This window comes from Myodes glareolus, chromosome 7 (assembly GCF_982192425.1).
Source record: "Myodes glareolus chromosome 7, mMyoGla1.1, whole genome shotgun sequence".
In the NCBI taxonomy this organism is placed as follows: Eukaryota; Metazoa; Chordata; class Mammalia; order Rodentia; family Cricetidae; genus Myodes; species Myodes glareolus.
The window spans coordinates 33479653-33500567 of record NC_142032.1 but is presented as its reverse complement, the minus strand read 5'-3'; the positions used below and the strand labels follow the sequence as shown (position 1 = coordinate 33500567).

The window sequence follows — 20915 nt, the reverse complement described above, 5'->3', positions numbered from 1 at the left end:
TTTCCCAGGTGGTGGGGGCACACACCTTTAACCCCCAGCACTTGGGAGGCAGAAGCAGGCAGATCTCTGAGTTCAGACAAAGCCTGGTTTACAAAAGCTAGTTCCAGGATGGGCTCCAAAGCTACAAAGAGAAACCCTTTCTAAAAAAAAGAAAAAGAAAGAGAACAAAAGAAAGAAACAAAATCACAAAATGAAAGACTCTATTTCTATGCACTCACATGGACGTGTACATGCGCTCGCTCTCTCTCTCTCTCTCTCTCTCTCTCTCTCTCTCTCTCTCTCTCTTTCATACACTCTCCAAGCTCTTTTTCCGGGAGCCTCCACTGATATGCCCTGAGTTACATGGTGTCCCAGGGTCAAAGCATCCCTGCCTCTACACTTCTTGATGTGTCACTCAAGATCTTCCTGGGTTGCCTTCGGTTTACTCTCCTCCATCGGAGACTCTTATAAAACGCTACACCTCCAAGGCATGCGGAGCCTGGCAGAAAGGAGAAACCTCCCCTCATCTCATGCCTCCAGGCTCGGATGGTGTTTTCCTCCCTGCCCAAAACCAATGCTAGAGAGCTCCCTCGGGTGCACACAGGCCACGCCAGCTCACTCACGAACACACTCTTACTCTCTTATACAGTTACAACGCGAGCACCTCACTTTCCACACGTGCGCTTACACAGCCCACTGCCCTCCTAAATCCACCTAAGCCATGGAGCCCTCTCAAAAGCTGACAGGCGGGGTTACAGAGAAGGGTCCCTTAGTGACCTGCTGGCTCTACAAGCCTTGGGGACCTGAGTTTAGATCCCCCGGAACCCACAGAAATGCCAGGAGTGGAGAAACATGGCTGTCACCCCAGAGCAGGGGATGCAAAGATGGGATCCCTGTAGCGTGCTGGTCAAACTTTCTAGCAAAACCACTGAGTTCCATATTCAGGGGTGAGAGACCCTGTCTTTAAATAATAATAATAATAATAATAATAATAATAATAATAATAATAATAATAATAATAATATGGTGGGAAATAACTGAGGAAGAGACCAGCACTGTCGTCTGGGCGTCACACTGCCTGCACATGCACACACGTCTCACACATACAGAGGCTGCCACACACTACTCTGAGTATACACCCCCCCACCGAGCCCTCAGGCTTTCTGACTACCAATCTATTTGTCTGAATTCTCAAACACCCTAAGGGGAGGACTACATTTTAATAGCACGTCTTCCAGAACAATGGCTCCCCCACAATATATGTTCAATGATTATTTGTTGAGCAAATGATCAGAAGGAGTTCAAACAAGCCCACACCATTGGCTATTGACTTGATTTATGAATTCTGACAAGATCAGCCAGGAACAATTCAACTACTCTAGAAGGGACAATTCAACTACTCTGGCCTCACTAAGACCATAACGCTGTTCAAGCTGCGAGGATGGGAGGAATAGCTTTGGATTGTCCCCAGCTTCTTGTCTGTGAGAACTCATGCTCTAAGCATGTGGACAGGAAGCCAGGCACTGTCTACTAACAGAGAGCCAGCAAGCCTCTGGGGAAGAACTGGGAGTCAGTACTTGCTCTACACGCATTACAAAGTATACTGGCCGTGATGACACACTTAGACTCCCTCAACCTAAGTTCCTGAAGCGCATTTCAACCAGGATTATAATTATGACGTCTATAAAAGTACCATTCCTGAGCTCTTTCTTAGTGTCCCCAAGTGCTTGCTCTTTTTGGACCTTTATCTGTTGAATCAAGCACAGCCCACAGCCCGAGGTGGTACAAGCCATCTGAGTCCATGTTGAGACGCATTCCCACATGCTGCCTGACACATACATGACGTGAGACATGCACATGGGTAATAATATCACAGATCGGTAATAATATCATGTAGGTCCCATGGAAAAACATAAGTGCCTAAAAACAAGCTGCAGCTCGCTAGTCAAGATGAGCTGAGAGGTGTCGCTGGGACAAGGCCTCTAAAACTAACAGGCATTTGGAAGGAAGACACAGCGCTCAGCCGCATGGGGCCTAACAGTGACAGACTAGTCTGGAAAGGGGCCCCAGGGAAACTTTACCTGAACTTAAATACCTGTACCTCTAGGAGAGGTACAGAAACTAGACTAAATATAAATAACGAAAAAAGATAATAAAGTATAAGAGAAATATAAAGGCTACATTTGTGTTTACTGTTGTGGGATTTTTGGATTTTTTTTTTAAAAAATCTCTTTATTTACACCAAACACTCCATACAGCAAAATACACAGACACCAAGACAAAGACTTCTTTGGCTATGTGTCTGTTATAAATCATTATTTACCTTAATTAACAGCGTAAGTGGCTGTTCAGAAGCCTGCTGGGAAATCTACTGAGCAAGATAAGCACTTTGAATGCAAACATTTAATACTAAATGGTAAAGCACCTTAAGGAATACACAGAGTGCTATTTTACATCAAAAGCTGTAGCTACGTAGGATTCAGGCTCTTTTTCTTCCTAGCCTAAACACGCACACCATCTGCAACATAAATTCATTAAGTTCACCCCAGTTGCTGAGAAAGTGTTACTCAAATACTTTATTAGTGCTCAATAACTACTCTTTAATTTGAAATATATGGCAACCCAATTAATATTGAGTTAAAAGCACAGAGTGTATTTCAAATCAACCCAATTTTCTAGTACCTCACAAATTTTAAATACATGTTTATTATTCTTGCTGGGGACAGGGTTCATCAGTAGAGCAGTTGCCTAGTATGTTATTGTAAAGGCCATGGTTTCAAGCCCCAGTATAAGGGGAGTGTGTTATGCATTATTCCAATTTGATTCCCTCTGTTGACTTCACTCTTAATTTTCTTACTTATATTTACTGACCCCTCTTTTTCCTGGTTATTACAATGTCTCCCTTTTAACCCTTCCTTTCCAAGCACAGCTTTTCTTCCAGTACTTCTAACACCAGCATTGGTTGTGGTCCAGCCCCGTCCTCCAGGGCTGACAGAATCCACCCCTCTACTCCCAGAAGCCAAGGCAGAGCCACACGTGCGCAGAAGACAGACCCCAGCGCCTTGCTCCTGCCCTCCTGCCACCACTGCCTGCCCCATTTCCCTTTGAAGCTGATCCTTCTGCTTCACCTGCCTCTCCGCTTCACATTCTGAGGGGTCACACACTTGTGCCTAGCACTCACACACAACTACACAGACAGCCCCTTACCAAACATGAGACTGCGAACTTTGACTCTGATGTTAAATTACACATATTTTCTATAGAACTCGCTGGCAGTGAAAAGACACAGGGGAGATAAACTTTTCCCGTTTTTAAAAGATTTCAAAACGACATCCTACCTTTCTCGGGATTTGGAGAAAAGGGGTCTCCAAACTCTTGCTGTTTGGGCTTAACAGTAAGCGGTGATGCCAGGCCACGGGCCTGAGTGGCTGGAAACTGAGGCTTCCCATTGGTCAGTAACTGTCTCCTGGGGCTCAGGACGGGCAGATGGATGGGGCTCACGGCCATGTTGCTCTGAGCAGCCATCCCTGCTCCGGAAGACATCCTGAGGTGAAGATTGTTAGCAAGACTTCCAATAGCGGGGCTGGGTAGGCTGGCACAGGATGAGGGACCTGGAGTGCCCGGGTGGGCTCTGATGGGAGGAGTATGTTGACCACTGAGCAACCCAGGCCCCTGCGGGGTTCTTGATGGCCGATGGAGACTCATGCCACATGACCTTCCATTCATCCTGAAAGCCCTAAGGCTGAGATGGTCAGTATCCAATGGTGCTACTGATTCTTTCAGGGTAAGTCAAGTAATGTATCCATGAGATAGGTGATAAGTCTGTTTAAAACAAAACAAAAAAAAATACAGGCATTGGGAAAGGCAGAACTGAAAATAAGATACGGCAGTTTTTCAGCTTGTATAGCATTCATACCAAGACAAAAAGAGACACAGTAAGCAAACTGGCCTCTCGTGTATGGGTCTCTCTCGTATAACAAGATCATAAAACACACAGATCCCTGGCAGAGACTTTCTATTTCTGCATTCATGGGAAGCTTGTAGTATATGGGTCACTGCATTGTCCTGTTTGCCACTGTGCCCTTCTCAACATGGTGCTCTCTCAGCAGCTACCATCAGTCAATGAGGACTGCTCGCATGATGTAACTCATTCTATTCCCAAAGGACCATACACTTCATTTTTCCTACAGAGTCTTTGGAAACCCAGAGCACCTCGCGGAGTTATGAGCCTCAACTTCTGAAGTTCTCAGTCAGTAAGTACAAAGCCAACGTGATGTTCACCCTAAGAGTAATATTTTCATAGTGCCCAGGCTTGCAGGAAGTCAGAATTCAAGCATGGAATTTTAGTTTTCACCGTTTCTTACATCGAAATTCTTAAACAGCATCAAGACCTTAGATCCACATTGACCCTGAATTATGGAGCTAGAAACAGACTCAATGTTACAATACTCTACCTTTCACGTGAGGGTCTGGGAAAGTAGAGAGTTATAAACAAGACCTCCTGGAAAGCACAGAAGAGGAACCCTTAAGGCGGGATGTACGTTCACAGAAAGCCTACTGTATTACATATACACATAGTGTTAGGGAGCCTCGAATGGGAGCAGAAAAAATACGAACGTGTCCAGAGAATGCTATTCTCTTCTTGTATGTAATGACATCAACACTCCCTAGGGTGAATCACTAAGGAAGGCTCTCCACACCCCCAACAACTCACTCTTTTAAAGGAGGTCTAAGGAGGTAGCCAAGCGACACCATGGTGCCTCTACTGAAAATATCTGAGACAGCCACTATGTATCTTTTACAGAGACAAGATAGTCACAGGAGTAGCCAGGGCTGAACAAACACAGGAAATGAAGACTGAGAACAAGTCAATAATATCCATATGTCCTCAACAGGGGAAAAAAAGAAAGTCAGGATTGTTTTATCCTGTCTGATCCACCTGAGGTCTTGAACAAATATTTTCAACTCAGCTCCAAAAGATCCAAGAGAATGTGGTACCAATCATGTGGGTACCAATCATGTGGGAAGGCTACCAGGGAATGAAGACCACTTCAAGGACATTGCTTTATTTCACCATTTTAGGGCAAACAATATACTCAAATGTTCACCGTGCTTTCTGTGAAATTTACCATGCGTGCCTATGTTGAGGCACTTTGTGATTCAAATGTGAAATTCAGAATGTACTCTTTGCTTCTCTGCTTTGCCAAGAATCCCATCCATGATGACATTTAGCTTTGCCACCCCTGAGAGACCCCAGAACTCCGTCAGATAGCCGCCACCCCCACTTCCCCCGCCACTACAGGTCCTGCTAGCCAAACCCACATGACTGAACTTCTTTATGAAACAGTAAGAATAGAGCTTGCTACTCAACTGGTCTTAAGTCAGTTCTTCTTTGACTCTGGAAAACTCCCCGCACACTGTCTGTCCTGTGCACATCTGTCCTGTGCACGTGGAGCTACGCTGGATTACCAACCACTCCCTTCGATCTTGAGCAAGAATCAAAAGCATTATCCCCTCTCTGCTCATTCATAAAAGAGGGCTTTCTAAGCACTCTGTACTTTCAGAGGAAGTATTTATTCAGTAGCTACCAAAAAGGGAAGAAAAGCAAATAAATAATGCCACAGTGGCCAATTTTTGAAAATGAAGAATGGTCCAAAATGACTGGAGTCAGTTAGACCATGTCCAAGTGGCAAGTGTCTGCAGATCTGTGACTGTGCTCATTTCTGTTTTATTTGGAGGAGGAGGAGGAGGAGGAGGAGGAGGAGGAAGAAGAGAAGGAGGAGGAGGAGGAGGAAGAGGAGGAGGAAGAGGAAGAGGAGGAGGAAGAGGAGGAGGAGGAGGAGGAAGAGGAGGAGGAGGAAGAGGAGGAGGAGTCATTTTGCCCCAGAAGAAGAAGAAGAAGAGGAGGAGGAGGAGGAGGAGTCATTTTTGCCCCAGCATCATATACAGCAGTTCTCCTCAAAGTCTGGATCAGAAGTGCATCACTAAGCATGCCAGCATTAGGCACGGCCATTAAGACCTGCGAGAAGCGAAGGTGAGAAAGCAACAGCAGAATCAAGCAACATGCTTAATTAATATCAGACCAATATGTCGTACCTGAATATTTATTTTGCTTTATTTTTTTATAAATTGTACTCCTGTTTGAAATAGGTTTAAAGAAAAAAACCAACAAAATGTACTTAACTTTTATAACTGAGAAAAATAAGCCCCCCCCAAATGACATGGTTAATATAGAAAAAAATTAGGCGAACAAGCATTTAAGTTAAGCAAAACCACCCATGAGATTGGGACAAAAAGAAAAGGTAGAAACTACATGGTGGGGTGGGGGGTGTAAGATGAAAAGAAACAAAGAAACTATATAGGGAAACATGCCTAAAATTAAAGTTTTCACAGGAATTATGTCAACAAATCTTTGGAGCATTCAATGCTAGGAGCTAGAAAATCAGTTTAGTTTACTCACAGTGTGAGCTAAGGCATTGATCACACTATCATTTCAAACCCACTGGATAATAAAGAAGAAGTAAACCACTCGACTTTAGGAAAGACCTGTGTTCAAACATCAGTGAGAAGCTCTGAAGAAGCCAAGGAGCCAAGACCTAAGTCACAAGCTCCCTGGACTTGGTTCTTCAATTCTAAAAGCCTGGAAAGGCAAATACAATCACTGGGGTCCCTTGATGGTCTGTTTTCCCTAATACTTTAGATAAGAAGTACTACTTTAAAAACACTCACATACTACAATAATAAATTAATATATTGACTCTATTTCTTTATGAATTAAAGCTATAGGAACTGTGTAGACACAGAACTAAACAGTAGCCCTCTCTACTACCCAATTAAAGACTTTTAGGAGGGCCAGGCCTTCCCTAACACCATGCACAAAGACAGCACTAACCAAAAACAAAGGGATGTGGCACTAAATTTGGATTCTGCTAGGAAAATCAAATCCCTGGCTAATACACTTTACCAGGAAAATTTCACTGAGAGAATCTTTTCTTAAAAAAAAAAAAGATGCATTTACTTATATTTTATATGTATTAGTGTTGTGTTTGCACCATTAGCCTGACTGGTGCCCACAGAGCTCAAAAGAGGAGGTCAGATCCCCTGAAACTGGAGCTATCAGCAGTTGTGAGCTGCCACGTGGGTGCTGGGAACCGAACCTAGGTCCTCTGCAAGAGCAGCCAGGGCTTCTAACCTCTGAGCCATTTCACCAGTCCCTTCTTTTTATTTAAAAATTTTCACAAGCTTCTCCTCCATCTTAGGCTCAAACATTCTACTCAAGACTACCAAAAAAAAAAAAAGAACAAAGAATTTTTAAGGAGAAAGACAAAGAGCATACAGAAATATAATGTCCAGGATTTTCATATATGACGTTTTGCCAAATTTAGATTTTTATACCCCATTGGGTCCCACAATGAAAATGTTCACTCTGCTAATGAGTTACTAAATCTTTCCTTTTGACCACTTTCAAACTCTTAAAACACTCCTGTAATTCAGGTCAGAGAGGAAATGACTTAACCCCTAAGGAAACTAAGGTAGAAAAACCATTTAATAACACCACTCGTTCTCTGGAAAAGCATCAACTTTGATCAAAATACAAAATCGTGGCTCAGTCTTCTTCGCGGGGCTCCAGACACTGCTCCTTATAGATTAAGAGAGATTAGACAAACGAAAGCAATGTTAACTCATCCTCTCTAGAAAATTTCAGAAACAAGTTCTATAATGCCTATTTACAGCCAAAGGCCCTTTCTTAGTAAATACCATTAATAGACTCATCGAGAGTCATAATTCATCCGATGAGCCAGTTAATTATTAATTTTCATACATCATTTCATTTCCTTAGGCTACATTTAGCCTTTGTTACATTTTCCATTCCTTATGCTGAGAGCATTTCTTACCCTGCGCACGCACACTCGCGCGCGCACACACACACACACACCAAAAAAAAAAAGATCCTGTTAATGAAACACAAATAACGGTCAGGAAGTAAACTGATCCTGAATATGATAATTATATATATTATATATACACATATATGCATATAAGCAAATGTGTGCATGCATTTACGGTGCTTGTGTGCACTGTGTGTGTGCACGCACTATGTAAGCCATCTATGACAGCTACTCTTTTCATTCTCCCCTTCTGGGTTAATGATTGGATAATTTCATTAAGCTCTGTCATTTCAACTTCACTGCCTTCATCGTTTAATAGGCCCATGCTATTCTCCTGGGCTTCTCCTGGTGCTGCTTTTTGTAGCCAGAAGAATATAGAAACGAAAAACCTATTGATGGATAATATACAGTATTCCCATGCACGGCTGCAGTGTGAAGCAGATTTTGCAATTTAATCAAGGACAGATAGAGCTGAATGTTCTTATATCCCAAGAGTTCGTTTTAATAAGCAGAATGTACCTTGTTCTAACACAGGTGACTGACTCCTCCGTAAAGACTGTATAAACAAAAACCAATCATGTAAGTCATTTTATTGGCAACAATATAAACACAGCTATATTAGAAGTCACCAATAAATCAAGAGTGATTCTTGTTGGCAATTTCAACCAGAGGAGAGTGCAAACATGAGCCCATGACGTGGGAGGATATTATGGAGGAACTACATCAGACGTGGGCAGTATCATTTCTCTGGGCCAAAACTGGAATGTCCTCTATTATGATGAATGGATCCACAGCAAGACACAGTTGTTTGTATGGGTTGCTAACTGCATGCACTGAAACCAACAGAGTCACAAGAAGAAACTCACATTTGAGTTGCAGAGCAGAAACTCAAAGAAGCATATAAATCTTTTCACTCAAGTGAATGAAGACTGTAAGAATATCTTACATTCATTGAGAGAATGAAGACTCTCAAGGCCTAATGAAGACTGTAAGAATATCACCACATTTATGTTGAACATCTGTATATACTGACGTTAAACAATAAACTCTCTGGTAAGATGGAATCAGAGATCTCACTTTAGCACTAATTAATGAGACAAATGATTGTTCCCAGCAAGCATTCTGCCCAAGTCTTCCAAAGACCACTCACAAAAGACACTTAGAGCCTGCATTAGGGCCTCTTCAACAGGACCCATGATCCAAACTCTAACTCATGTTCAACATATTGTAACTATTCCAAACTCTAACTCATGATCAACATTTTGTAATGATTCTAAACTCTAAACAAACTCAAGATCAACATACTGTAACTATTCCAAACTCTAAACTAACTCATGATCAACATGTCGTAACTATTCTAAATTTTATATTTATCAACAGCCTCTAGAATGAAGATTAATTGTTCTTAAGCATATGGAATAAAATAACTGACAGTGCATTTTAAATTGAAGTCTGTAGCTACGATGTTTACAATGTGGGTCATGAGCATGGCTAAAGCCTAAGAGAGGAAGAAGAGGAGGTGGACGAGCCATCTAGTTCAGGAGTCCATCCTAGTCAGTCAGTTTGAACATCAGAAGCAACATTCTGAAGATCCAAGCTGTGGCTGTGAAGACAATGACAACAGAGCAGATGCCTGGTAGAAAATCCTAACCTTCAGAGAGACCACCGTGTTGGAGACCAACAGTGAAGCTAGGTAGCACCTCTGCCCCCAGAATGCATCTTCCACACCTGCATGCATCCACAGGCCCCTCGCAGCCTCCTCCTTTACCCAGTGCCACTGGTTTTAGCAATAATTACTGAGAAGTTTGTCATCACTTTGTCTCAGTCATTAACTCGTCAATGAGCACAGAAAGGTCTAGAAAGCTGTGGCCCTACAAAGAATCGCCAGTCAGTTCAAAAAAGAAAATAATCATAATCATAATTAGATTATTAATCATCAAATTAGAATGAACTTGAAACCAGAAACCTTCAGCATATAGAGATGTTTGGCCAGGCAGTCATGGGCTGGCAATGCCTTGGCACAGCACAGGTAGGAATACGCTGAGTTCTTAGGTCTATAGTTACCAAGAGACTCATTCCAAAGCAGTGTTTTGCAAACTGGGCAGCAATCCCCTGATGGCCTATGGTATCAGTTACTCAACAAGGAAAGGCTTTTTTATATATAAATAAATAGAACAGACTGCAATATTTTTGAAGCTATCTGAGTACATCAAGAGTAATAGTCAAGAACTGTTCCGCTCCACCTCTTTGCAGGTGTACCTATCTGTATGCACACAGTGTGTTTTGGATAAACACTGTACTTTATGGTGGGTCAGGACGATAAAACGAAACAAAACCTGGTGTTAGAAAACCATTTGGACTCTCTGCTGGCCCAAACACCTACAAACAGCAGCTGTGGGGACAGCCAGATTTAAACAATCAAAGCAAAAGATATACCAAAAAGGTATACAATGTAGAAAATATTTGAAAGTTTGATACTTTAAGTTTTTGTTTGTTTGGGGTTTTTTTGTTTCTTTGTCTGTTTTCTTGAGACAGGTATTCTCCAGGTGGCCCTAGATGACCTGAGCTCCCTTTTGTAGACCAGACTAGCCTTGAACTCAGAGATCTTCCTGCCTCTCCTTCAGCTTTACTTTTTTTCTTAAGGTCAAACAATACAAAGCTGCATTTGAACCACTTCTATCTATCACCTTCAACAGAGAGGAATTGATCATTTGTGCTGGTTAGTTAACAACTGAGAGACCAACAGCACTGGCATCAAAACAACCGAAAATGGAGTCTGATGAGTCAGTGTAAAGGTTATGAACACTGGTTCCTCTTCAGAGTTCCTGAGTCCAGTTCCCATCACCCACATGCCAGGTCACAGCTGTCTGTAACTCAGTGTCAAGGGGTCAAAAAACAAAACAAAACAAAACAAAACCAACCCTATCTTGCCTTCCAGACATCAGGTATGCAGACAAAACACCCATACCTATAAATTAATAATAAAAGTAATAATTATTGATTATTTTTAGATCTTTCCAGTTGCAGAGTGTAGACATTAATCTGAAGAATGAAGTCACGCCTTGCTTTAAAAAAATATGCAATAGCTATATATTAAGTTTTTTTTAGAAGAGTGAGGTTTTTGGGTTTTGTTTTTTTTTTTTTTTGAAACGTGGTCTTAATATGAGTTAACCATCAGATCCTGAGATGAGGAATCTGAAATGGAAAAAATGAATTCATACCCTATGACGTCACCCCTGCATTAATTACCTGCACTGCTGGGACTGAGTCCCACGTGGCCATCATTTGAGACACAAAGCCCTCTTCTTCCAAAACTGGAAAAGCGGTGGAAACTGACTGGAGAACGTTCTTTGTAGAGAAAACATAAAAACCCATCCCCACACAAAGAGGCACAGGCGAAGGGAACTCTGCCTAGACGGAGGGACAGCTCTGGGTCCCTTGGTTTGTATGACCTACCACTCCGTCCACAGGAATGGCTATTTTTAAGGTTAAAACCACAACTTTCTCAAAAGGGTAAGAGACAGCTACCTATAGAAGATTCTAGAAGCAAAGCTGATCATCCAGACCCAAGAGTCAAGCTGGCTGAAGAATCTCTGCCACACGTAGACTGAATGATTTCTTTCCTTGGCCACAGTGACTCGAAAGTAGCCACTGTTAGGTATTTTTAATCGTTGGTAGACAGAAGTTTTATACAAGTTAATTCTGTCCACTGACATCAGAGAAGAAGTATGAACGTCCACAACAATGACTCGGCCTTTACCCAACATGACAACATATTTATTAAAAATCTTGTTTAAACCTTCGTGAATGACTCAGCCAAGTTACAGACAGGAGTGGAGCCTATTGGTCATGCTGGAAAGGTTGGGAAAACAATCTATTTCTTCACACACAAAAACAGCAAAAGCCCTGGCCTCTAGTTGGTTTTCTGTGTACAGTATTCAGCAGGCTTAGAAATGAAACTTGGAAGCTCTGGCTCAGAACTGTAGAAATCGCTGGTGTTCAGACATACCGGCCACTTCACCAAGGAGCCTGGGACAAGGTCAGATCTTGCGCTCCCCAGCCTATCTGCTCATCTACAGTTCCATAAGGCTTGCTGCCCCTGAAGGAACGTGCAGCCTTCCATGTTCTAGGCCTAGAGATCACAGTCGGCAAGAACGGCCCCACTACTGTCTTCATCTCAATGATGTGCTCGGCTACAGAGCACCTCTGAGGTTTCAAGCCATGCAGACAAATCCCCCGATTTTGTTCCCAAAACTGAAAATGATCAGACTCTTACTCTAGCACGCTGCCGTAAAACCTGCCTCCAGAGTTCCCAGTCTCTTTCTCCGTATGACGTGTGCATCTGTGTATGTAGTTTGTATGTGTGCAGAGCAACGTGGAAGGGTGCATGCGCACACGCACGTGGGAAACAGAGGACAACCTCTGGTGTCAACTCCACCTCCTCCGGAACGAGGCCTCGCGCTGACCCAAGCACTCACCAATGATGCTACACTGAATCGATCCTCATTGTCTGCCCCCCTCTCCAGCGCTGGTATTACAATGTGCACCAGCGTGTCTAGCATTTTCGCTTGGGTTCTAGGGTTAGAACTCAGGTCATGCTGAGAACGCTGGGAAAACATCTATTTCTTCACGTGGTCCTCATACTTGTTAGAGTTTTACCAGATGAACCCCCCACCAGCCCACTTTTACTCCCTCTCCAAGCCCACTTTATGTCCTTCTTACTATTCCCAAGTTAGTCTCCATGTCTCTGTCAAATGAGGATACACCCACACTGCTGTGCGCTGTCCATGCCATTACAGAGCAATAAATGAGGAAACGCATGTCATAGTCTCAGTACAGTGAATATACAAGGACACAAAGAAGTCAACACATGTTAACTGTTTCACTCCATCCACATCTTTCATTTTAAATTCCTACCATTCTACGGTGCGCTGTGCCTATCTGCCCATGTGTCAGTTCCCTGTCTAAAGTCTCACTTCTTTGACTTTTAGCTTATACCTGAAATCCAGCCAGCCCTCGTATGTAGAGACTGTCATACACTGTATTTACATATCTGTCCTGTTCACACCTTAGTTATCACACATATATTTCAAGACTAATTTATACATATTTACTATATGCTATCCATATTATGCAGCTCATATTGTGCAGAAAATATAAGTGAGATATAGAATTATAGCCTGCCCTTATCATTTATCTGAATACAGTATAAGTGACGTGTGACAGGGCAATAACGAGCCCCATGCTCTAGGACTTGTTGATCCAACTTAATTACAGCTGTACACTGTCTAGTCCATCCCATGCTCCCACGATCTTCCTCTCTCTAAGTAGGAAAACGTCACATAGAAATCCTATCCCGTCCTCCAGGCAGACACAATATTCCTACCTGATCCTTGACATCCTGGTGGACAACTTTCACAGTCAATCCAGTACTAGACCCAAGTTATGTTTGCTGCGGAGTGGTGGCTCCCCACCCCAGAGCTACCAATGCATCTCTTCAGCCCTTTTTCTGCTCACCCGGAGTCACACAAGGCACGCAGGTACCGAACTGATGACCTATTTCACTTACATTTCCCCTTAGTCCTACCACTTTAAGTAATACAAGGACTTTCTCTAAGCTAAACGGTTCTCATCTCCTTTAAAGGAAAAGCAAAATTACCTGACCTACTATAAAGTTGTGTGCAGATCAAACAAAGCTAGAACTATTGCAATTGCATGAAGATACTTGTTCGGGAAAACTCACACCAGAGCTAGAAATGAGGGCAGTGTTACCTTAAAGCAGTGATTCTCAACCTTCCTAACGCTGGGACCCTTTAATACAATTCCTCACGTTGTGGTGACCCCCAACCATAGAATTATCTCATCACTACTTCACCACTGTAGTCTGCCACTGTTATGAATAGTAATGCAGATGCATTGTGACCTGCAGGATAACTGATATGCAACCCGCAAATGGGGTCGCAGCCCACAAACTGGGAACCAGGGCTTTACAGGGAGGCAGTCACTGAGGGGCTTCTGAGAGAAGCTCCTGGGATGTTAGTTTGCTGGGTGTGTCCTGTTTATGAAGCCAACAGGTGTGATCTTCCAAATGGATATTTTGTTTGCCGCAATAAAAATGCTGGCTTTTATATCAACTCTGCCTAAAGTAAGTGGGTAACTAGAAAAACATGGAACTCAGGCTTCTTCTAGAAAAATTCACCTCGTCTTCATGTCGTTTTGTCTCTTCCTCCTTGAATAAGAATGCCATCCTATTTTTACTGCAAAGACTACCTATGTGCCTTTCCCTTCTTCGGTCCTGAGTTTATGGACCAGCCAAACATAAAAGGGTTAATCCTGTATTGACACCTTATTTATAATAGAATTCCTCTATAGAAAAATCATTGCAGAAACACAGGAAATGACTTCTCCAAAGATAAAGAGTGTGCTCCAGTGCCTCTTCCTGGATCCACTCCCTCAAAAGAACTCCTACAATCTGGGAGAGTTAAACACTAGCATTCCAACTCCAATGACCAGCAACTGCGACCTGAGAGGACGATGCAGACAGAATATCCTCAGGCCTACTAGGAAAAAGATGACACAAACAATTGACCTGTCTTCTAAAACTGTGGAGTGACCACCTCTGCCACATAAAGTCAGGGCTGTTAGAAAACATCAGTTCCATTTATTTAACCCCCTCCCTTTTTTTTTTTTTTTTTTTTTTTTTTTTGCCCAGGTAAAAATTCCACACTAGGTAGAATCTGGAGCGCATCCAAGCAACAGGGGTACTTTTGGAGTAAGGACCACTTTCTCCCAAGCAAAGCAACCAACCCCAGTTATCCAAGCTCTGCTAATCTGAGTGGGGACTTTGGCAGAAGCATCGGGGGAACTGATAGAATCAATGAATTGGAGAAAGGCCATTCTGCCCAGACTGACCTCAAGGGGAGCAAGGGAAGAGGGAATCATCCCAGAGCACAAGGAATTAACTAACTCACTATCAGGAAGGGCCTAGTCCTCTTGGCGTGGAAGAAAAAGAATGGACAGAGTACCAACAAGAACGGGGATAATGCCTCCTTCAACTCAAGGGGGAGTGGGGCTGCAGCTAGTCTTGAGAACTGTGGCAAATTCTAGTAAAGTAATTAAATGTCAGCAGTTCTCCCTGGAGAAGCGGGGGACATACAGGCTCACGCAGTTCCCTCTTTAAGATCAGGTCTTTCCAAGCACAACCTTCATTACTTTCCTGCAAACTTTTACAGGTTGCACCTGCCTTGTGGAGCCTCACTGCAAACGATAGAGAGAAAGCGGTAAGGTTTAAACTAACACGAGTTCGTTTTTACCACTTAAAAAGTTCCTAATTTAGTTTAAAAAGTGAAGTCCAGTGGGCAAGGAGACATTTGGGGAACGGACCTGGCTCCCACCCAAGGCAGAAAGCATGACTCATCAAAGGTTCAGAGCAGACAGAAGACGCTTCGCGTTTGTATTGAGTTCGCCTTCGGGCCAAGAACCGCTCTCAACTGAGAAACTTCAGTGTTTTTCCTGGATGCTTAAGTCTGGCAGGGGTTCTTGGGCAAAACCCCTTGAGTCTCAGAGTCTTGATTTCCAGGTCCCCTAGGCCTTTTTAACGGTTACCTCTGGGGACTCCTGGTCCCATAACCCAAAGGGAATTGGTCCACTGGGGGGTGCTGTATAACTTCTCTTTCCTCGCTAACTCTAGGATCACCAGGGACCACCAACCCCAATTCTCAAGAGATGTTGCTGTCCTAGAAAGAGACTGCAGGATTGGGAAAGTGTACACTCCAGGGTTGTAATTGCTGGAGTGTATAGTCCCTGTGGACACTGCTCACTAGGATTCCGGAAGTGGCCCCCTACCCTCTATCCCACAGGACCAAGTTGGGTTCAGGGAAGCCAAACCAGGAAGAGAGGTACACAGAACAGAGGAGCCTAGGTGGCCCCCGCAACAGTGGGTAGAAAGCCCTCGGGGCCTTCAACACCCTCCCTAACACACAGACACACACACACAGAGGCACGGACCCACAGACACACACACCTTTGCCCCGCGGGGGTCCTGGGTTCCCCTGGTCTCCCCCAAGGTAAGTGAGGGGAGGGTCCGGAGGTGGAGACGCCAGGGCCCCTAGTGGTGCTCGCTGCACCCTGCCGCCCCCGCTCTGCCCCCCGCCCCTCACCCGCTGCGTGTCAGCCAGCCAGCAAGCGAGCGAACGCAACAAAACAAAACAAACTCGTGCTGGCTTCCTGTTGTGCAACCCCGTACTGAGTAAGTCGGGGGCAGAAAGGCCGCCGCCAGCCGCTTGTGAAAAAGCCGTGACCGGACCGGGGGGACCCGCGGGTCGGAGCCCCGGAAGCCGGACTCGGGTGCGCAGCGCCGCAAACCCCGCACTCTGCCCGCATCCGGACCACGGTGCGAGTGTCCCGCACCAGATGTCGTTTTGCGGTCGCCTCCCAAACACACCACATACCAAGTCCAAGGGCGCGACCTTTCCCCAAAGTGTCTCCCTCCAGGTACCTACTTGAATCATCCATAGGATGACAAATTCGCCGGGGCCAAGGTTTACAGACATTTGGGTGAGTTCCTCGTCCCCTGGGTGACTTGTCAGCTCTAGTGAGTAACTTGGAAATGTCGCTTGGGGCAAGGTGTGTGTCTAGCATTGCCAACAACTCACTCACGCTTTCCAGAAAGTGGTCCCGGCCGACTTCAAAATAGACACAGGGTCATTTATAGGGATCAGAGTCGTGAAGCGGGACAAAGTCCCCGAGACTGAGACATTTCCCAAACAGTGCTGACATTTTGTCCTGGCCCATTAAAAAAAAAAAAATGTACACGCGAGGTGACGAACCCGGCGGGGGGGTGTTAGTGTCTGAATGTGTCTGCGATTTCGTGGCGTGGGAGGTTATAGTTGAAACTTGGCGAATGAGGATCGCTGCTCCTCTCCCGACTAGTAGTTGTATCCCCGAACCCAAGGACCTCCCTGAACAATGGGCACACCAACTTGGATGAACCACAAAAGTGGAAAAACAGCCTTCGTGGCGCTCCACAAACACGTGGAAGGCGGAAAGACAACTACTGTCCCGACTGTGAGCGAAAGACCTCAGGTCACCCCATCACTCCCCGCTTGGCCAAAGTTTCCCTTAAGTATGACCCTGAGGGATGGCGCGCACCATGCAGAAGCGCTCGGTAAACTGGCCCTGACTGTGTAGCCTTCTAGAACCTGTATTTTCTTTTAAAAGGCACAGAGACTCTTCCCTCACAAGCGAAACTTCAACACCTTGCTGGTTTCCTTTCCGTGTACACTGGGAGCTCTTAGGCAACTGACAGCCAGTCTGATGGCTAAGTGAATATTGCCATCAGCCTCGATAAGGTGTGCCTAGGTCTCTAGAAGCCCTGAGTATGGGGAGTTGGGGTGCCCGTGTCCTCAAACCCGCGCGAACGCTACCTACCCAGCGTGCACAAACTATTTCTAATACCGAGTTTGCATCTCTTGCGACTGACCGCCCCCACACTCTCTAGCGCCTTCTCGCCCGCTCCGTCTCTCGCCTGAACAAAGTTCCTATGGCATCCACTTACCAGGTAACCGGATTGCCACAACAAAGCTAGGCGCGCGAGTCTCTTCTCCCCGTCAGCCGGAGCGTGACAGCAGTGGCGACGAGTGGGTGGGGGCTGAGCCCCTCAGCGCTCCACGCGGGCTCTGCCTCCTTCGGAAATGAAAACTCGCATCCAAGCCCGGGGCCGGAGCTCGGAAATGCGGCCCGATGGCCGTGCGTGTGCGCGCGCGGCTGCGACTGCGGCGGCCCGGGAAGGAGGAGGCAGGGCAGCCGGCCGACTCTCGGCATCAGCTCGCTGTCCCCGCTACACACAGACACACTCCAACCATGTCTTTACAAAGTTGAGCGGCGACTTTGTGCCTGGCCCTGTGTGCTCATCCTCGCTCTGGGCCGAGGAGATGCGTGGAGTCCGGGGTCGGGCTCGGGATGCTGGCTGTTTGAGCTGGGTCCCGGCTGGAGAGCGCCGGTGCGAGCCTGGACCCGGGCCCGCCGCGGCCCCGAGGTGCGCGGCCCCTGGCTCCCGTGCCCTTGCGCGCCGCGCTCTGGGCTGCCCGGGCGGCGCAGTAGGGACGCCGGCTGCAGGGAGAGGGGAAGGGGGAAGAGGGCGGGAGGGAGGCAGCCCGGCGAGGAGTGTGGATGTGTGTGCGGCCGCGAGGGCCGGCCGGCAGCCAGCTGCTTCCTGAGTGTGAGCGCCGGAGGGGGCGGGGAGGGATGGGGGCGGGCTCCTGGTCACCAGGCCAGCTAGTGTCTTGCTCTCCACGTTCGTTCGCACACATGCTCCTTCCCATAAAACTCCAGAGCGTGGTAACCGCAGAGAGACTCTTCACCTTTCTGGACCTATTTGTTTGCCTTTCTTTTCTAACCTAAAACTATGTCAGTTCTTCTATGGGACCCGTTGTCAGATCCTAAGGAACAAGAAAGAAAATCCTTGTAGTAAAAAGGGGGAAGGGGGAATGGAAACAGAAAAGGGAAAGATGACAAAAGGGACCCAAATGTGTGGGATTGGATGCTGGTGACTATTTCAAGACTGGCCGTGAAATACAGAGAGGATCCTTGTGGCATCTTCCAAGGAGTAGAGGGGCTAAAGGAAGGTAAGGAGGGAGTAACCAGGGTTTCACTTGAAGACAGGCTGGGAGGAATGGGCACACCCTTCTCGAAGAGGTTGCTTGTGTACAGTAGTAGTCTCAGAGTTGAATGCCCCCAGCTTTGTACCCCACCTAAGTTGTGGTCCCTCTGGTAGGCTTGATCAGAGCCCCTCAGAAGCCTGTCACTTTCAAAAGACCTACTGTTAGTGACTGCACTATGCATTGCCACAGACAGCAAAGACTTCCAGCTTGGAATGCAACGTGCTCACTGCAGGCCACATGCCCCAGTTAGGCCTCTGTGTAGTGAGTCTTGGTCTATTCTTCTCTCTGGCTGAAATGAATAAGCTGTCACAGACACTTAGAAGACCACTCACTAGTCTGGGGTTTGGGAGATAGCTCAGTCAGTAGTAAAATGTCTTAGGAGTGTGGGGACCTGAGTTCAGATCCCCAGAACCTATGTAAAAAGCCAAGCATAGTGGTGCACACTTGTAATTCCTGCACTGGTTGGAGGGGGGGAGGGTGCGGGTGGACAGACAGATCCCTGGATCTCACTGGCCAGCCAGTCTAGCCAAATCCGTGAGCTCTGGGTTCAATGAAATATTCTGCCCCCACAAAAGACAGCAAGAGAACAGGATCAGGGAAGATATCTACATGGACCTCTGGCCTCCATGTACATTCACAGATTTGTGCACACACAAACACCAAAACACACATAAACATATATGGTACACACTGAGAATTTCTCTTGTCCTTAAGAGTCTAGTCTGTTATTGTTCTAATAAAATGTAGGATTTTAATAGATGGTGTGGTCAGGTTGAAGCCCCTAAGGACACAAGTGATTTAGCCCAGAACACCAAACCAAAAAGGTTGTTGGCAGTTTTTGTGTCTTATTTCAGCAGAAGCGTTACCATGTCTTAATCTGTGATGATAAGCCACATCACCAGGGGAACCCTAGTTTACACAATACTTTTTCTTGGATCTTATTATTAAGGTCCTCGTTTCTTTTAGAGGGAGGCACAGACGCTATAAAACATCACGGTATCCATCAGCAGAAGCAAAGGGTGAGGGAATCAAACAGTAAGCACTGTGCTGTGCCATACTGTCCACTTCCTGCTTCTCCTCCTGGTCTTCATCTCCTTCTACATACAAATCCCCAAGTCCAGGATGGCAATGGATGGGCCCAACCACACATAAGAAAAGAAAATACTCATAAAATGAAGCATGCAGCAACATCACAAAAACAAAGAAACCAAATGCTGGAAATTGCCACGATTATTCCATTGTGGCTAGTTATTGCAAAATGCCTGACATTCACATAAAAACCCATCCTCATGAGCTGAAGTCTGCAGGAGCAGAGCAAGCTGCTCAAGCTCAAAGCATCCTGGGAAACTTTGCTCCTCACAGTCTTAAGGCAGAAGTAAAGCCAGGGTAAAGGATGAAAAAGTAAAAAAAAAAGAAATGCTGTGCCTTTGATGCCAGAATGATGAGATGCTGCCTCGAGGAAACTGCTGAAACTTCTCACATGATGGGACTATCAAAAGCTGCAAGAGAAAATATGTAGTACTTTACCCTAACTTTAATCAGTTACTCATGGAAATGAGATTGTGAGGGAAGTTATGAGTCATTAATTTCCCCCAAATTTCCTTTGTTATTTTGAACCCAGGAGCGGGAATGGTATTTCCTTTGGGTGGCATTTTCATGAGTCTCTAATATTCCTAATACATTCACCACTAAATTGGTACAGTGCTTGGGGTGGGAGCAGAAATGGAGATCTGCAAGGCGCTTACAGCCCAAGAGTTACAGTGACCCTGGAAGGCTCCCAGAACAACTCTGCAGTGACTCAGAATGAGATCTGTGCTACTTCCAAACTGAACTGGTCAGAGGCGAGGGATGAGAGGCAGTGGGAAAGGAAGGGAGCGTGTCCACGGATGTCACCCTTCCCTTCCCATCATCTGTCCTTAGGAATCATGCCTGGCAGCCTTCCAGCCAGAGAAGTGGGAACAGTAGCCTAGCCAGCATCTTCCTTCCCTCTTCCCAGAGACCCACATTGAATTCATCTCAACCCCTGACTCAGGACAACTGACTCAGCAGACAGTGCCCTGCTGCCAGCTCAAGTGTACTTCGTCTGTCCAAGCACTGAGACCGAAAGAATTAGACTTGGCAGGCTCTGCACATCGGGAAATGTTGCTTAAGGCCTTCGCCTGCACCTAGGATAGAGGAAAACCTTCGGGCTCTCGAGTAGATCACTTCATCTTTCTTCAAAGCCATGACCATAGCTAGGTTTCCTGGCCCAGAACCCCTGGGTTCTGTCAACATTGTTGCCCTACAACATAAACATAAAGCACACAGGAAGTCCCACTAGTTGCTTCTTTTCGCTGCTGTGACAAAATACGTAACAAAAACAGCTTAGGTAGCCAAGAGGTTTGTA

The 20915-nt window shown here is 45.6% G+C and overlaps 1 protein-coding gene across 3 annotated transcripts in view; it reads right to left on the bottom strand.

The window, feature by feature from the left end:
- Positions 1-17950, bottom strand: part of Glis3 (GLIS family zinc finger 3) — a 442586-nt gene extending 424636 nt beyond the window's left edge. The window contains exons 1-2 of one of the 3 annotated variants that reach the window (XM_048438769.3): positions 17425-17950; positions 3318-3801 (exon numbers count right to left, since the gene is read on the bottom strand). In XM_048438769.3, the coding sequence (XP_048294726.3) occupies positions 3318-3705 (388 nt within the window). In that variant the 5' untranslated portion in view covers positions 3706-3801; positions 17425-17950. Of the gene's footprint in view, positions 1-3317; positions 3802-16369; positions 16471-17424 lie in introns of those variants that run through there. The other 2 variants (XM_085693756.2, XM_048438771.3) reach the window with 2 other exon arrangements.
- Positions 17951-20915: the final 2965 nt, after the last annotated feature.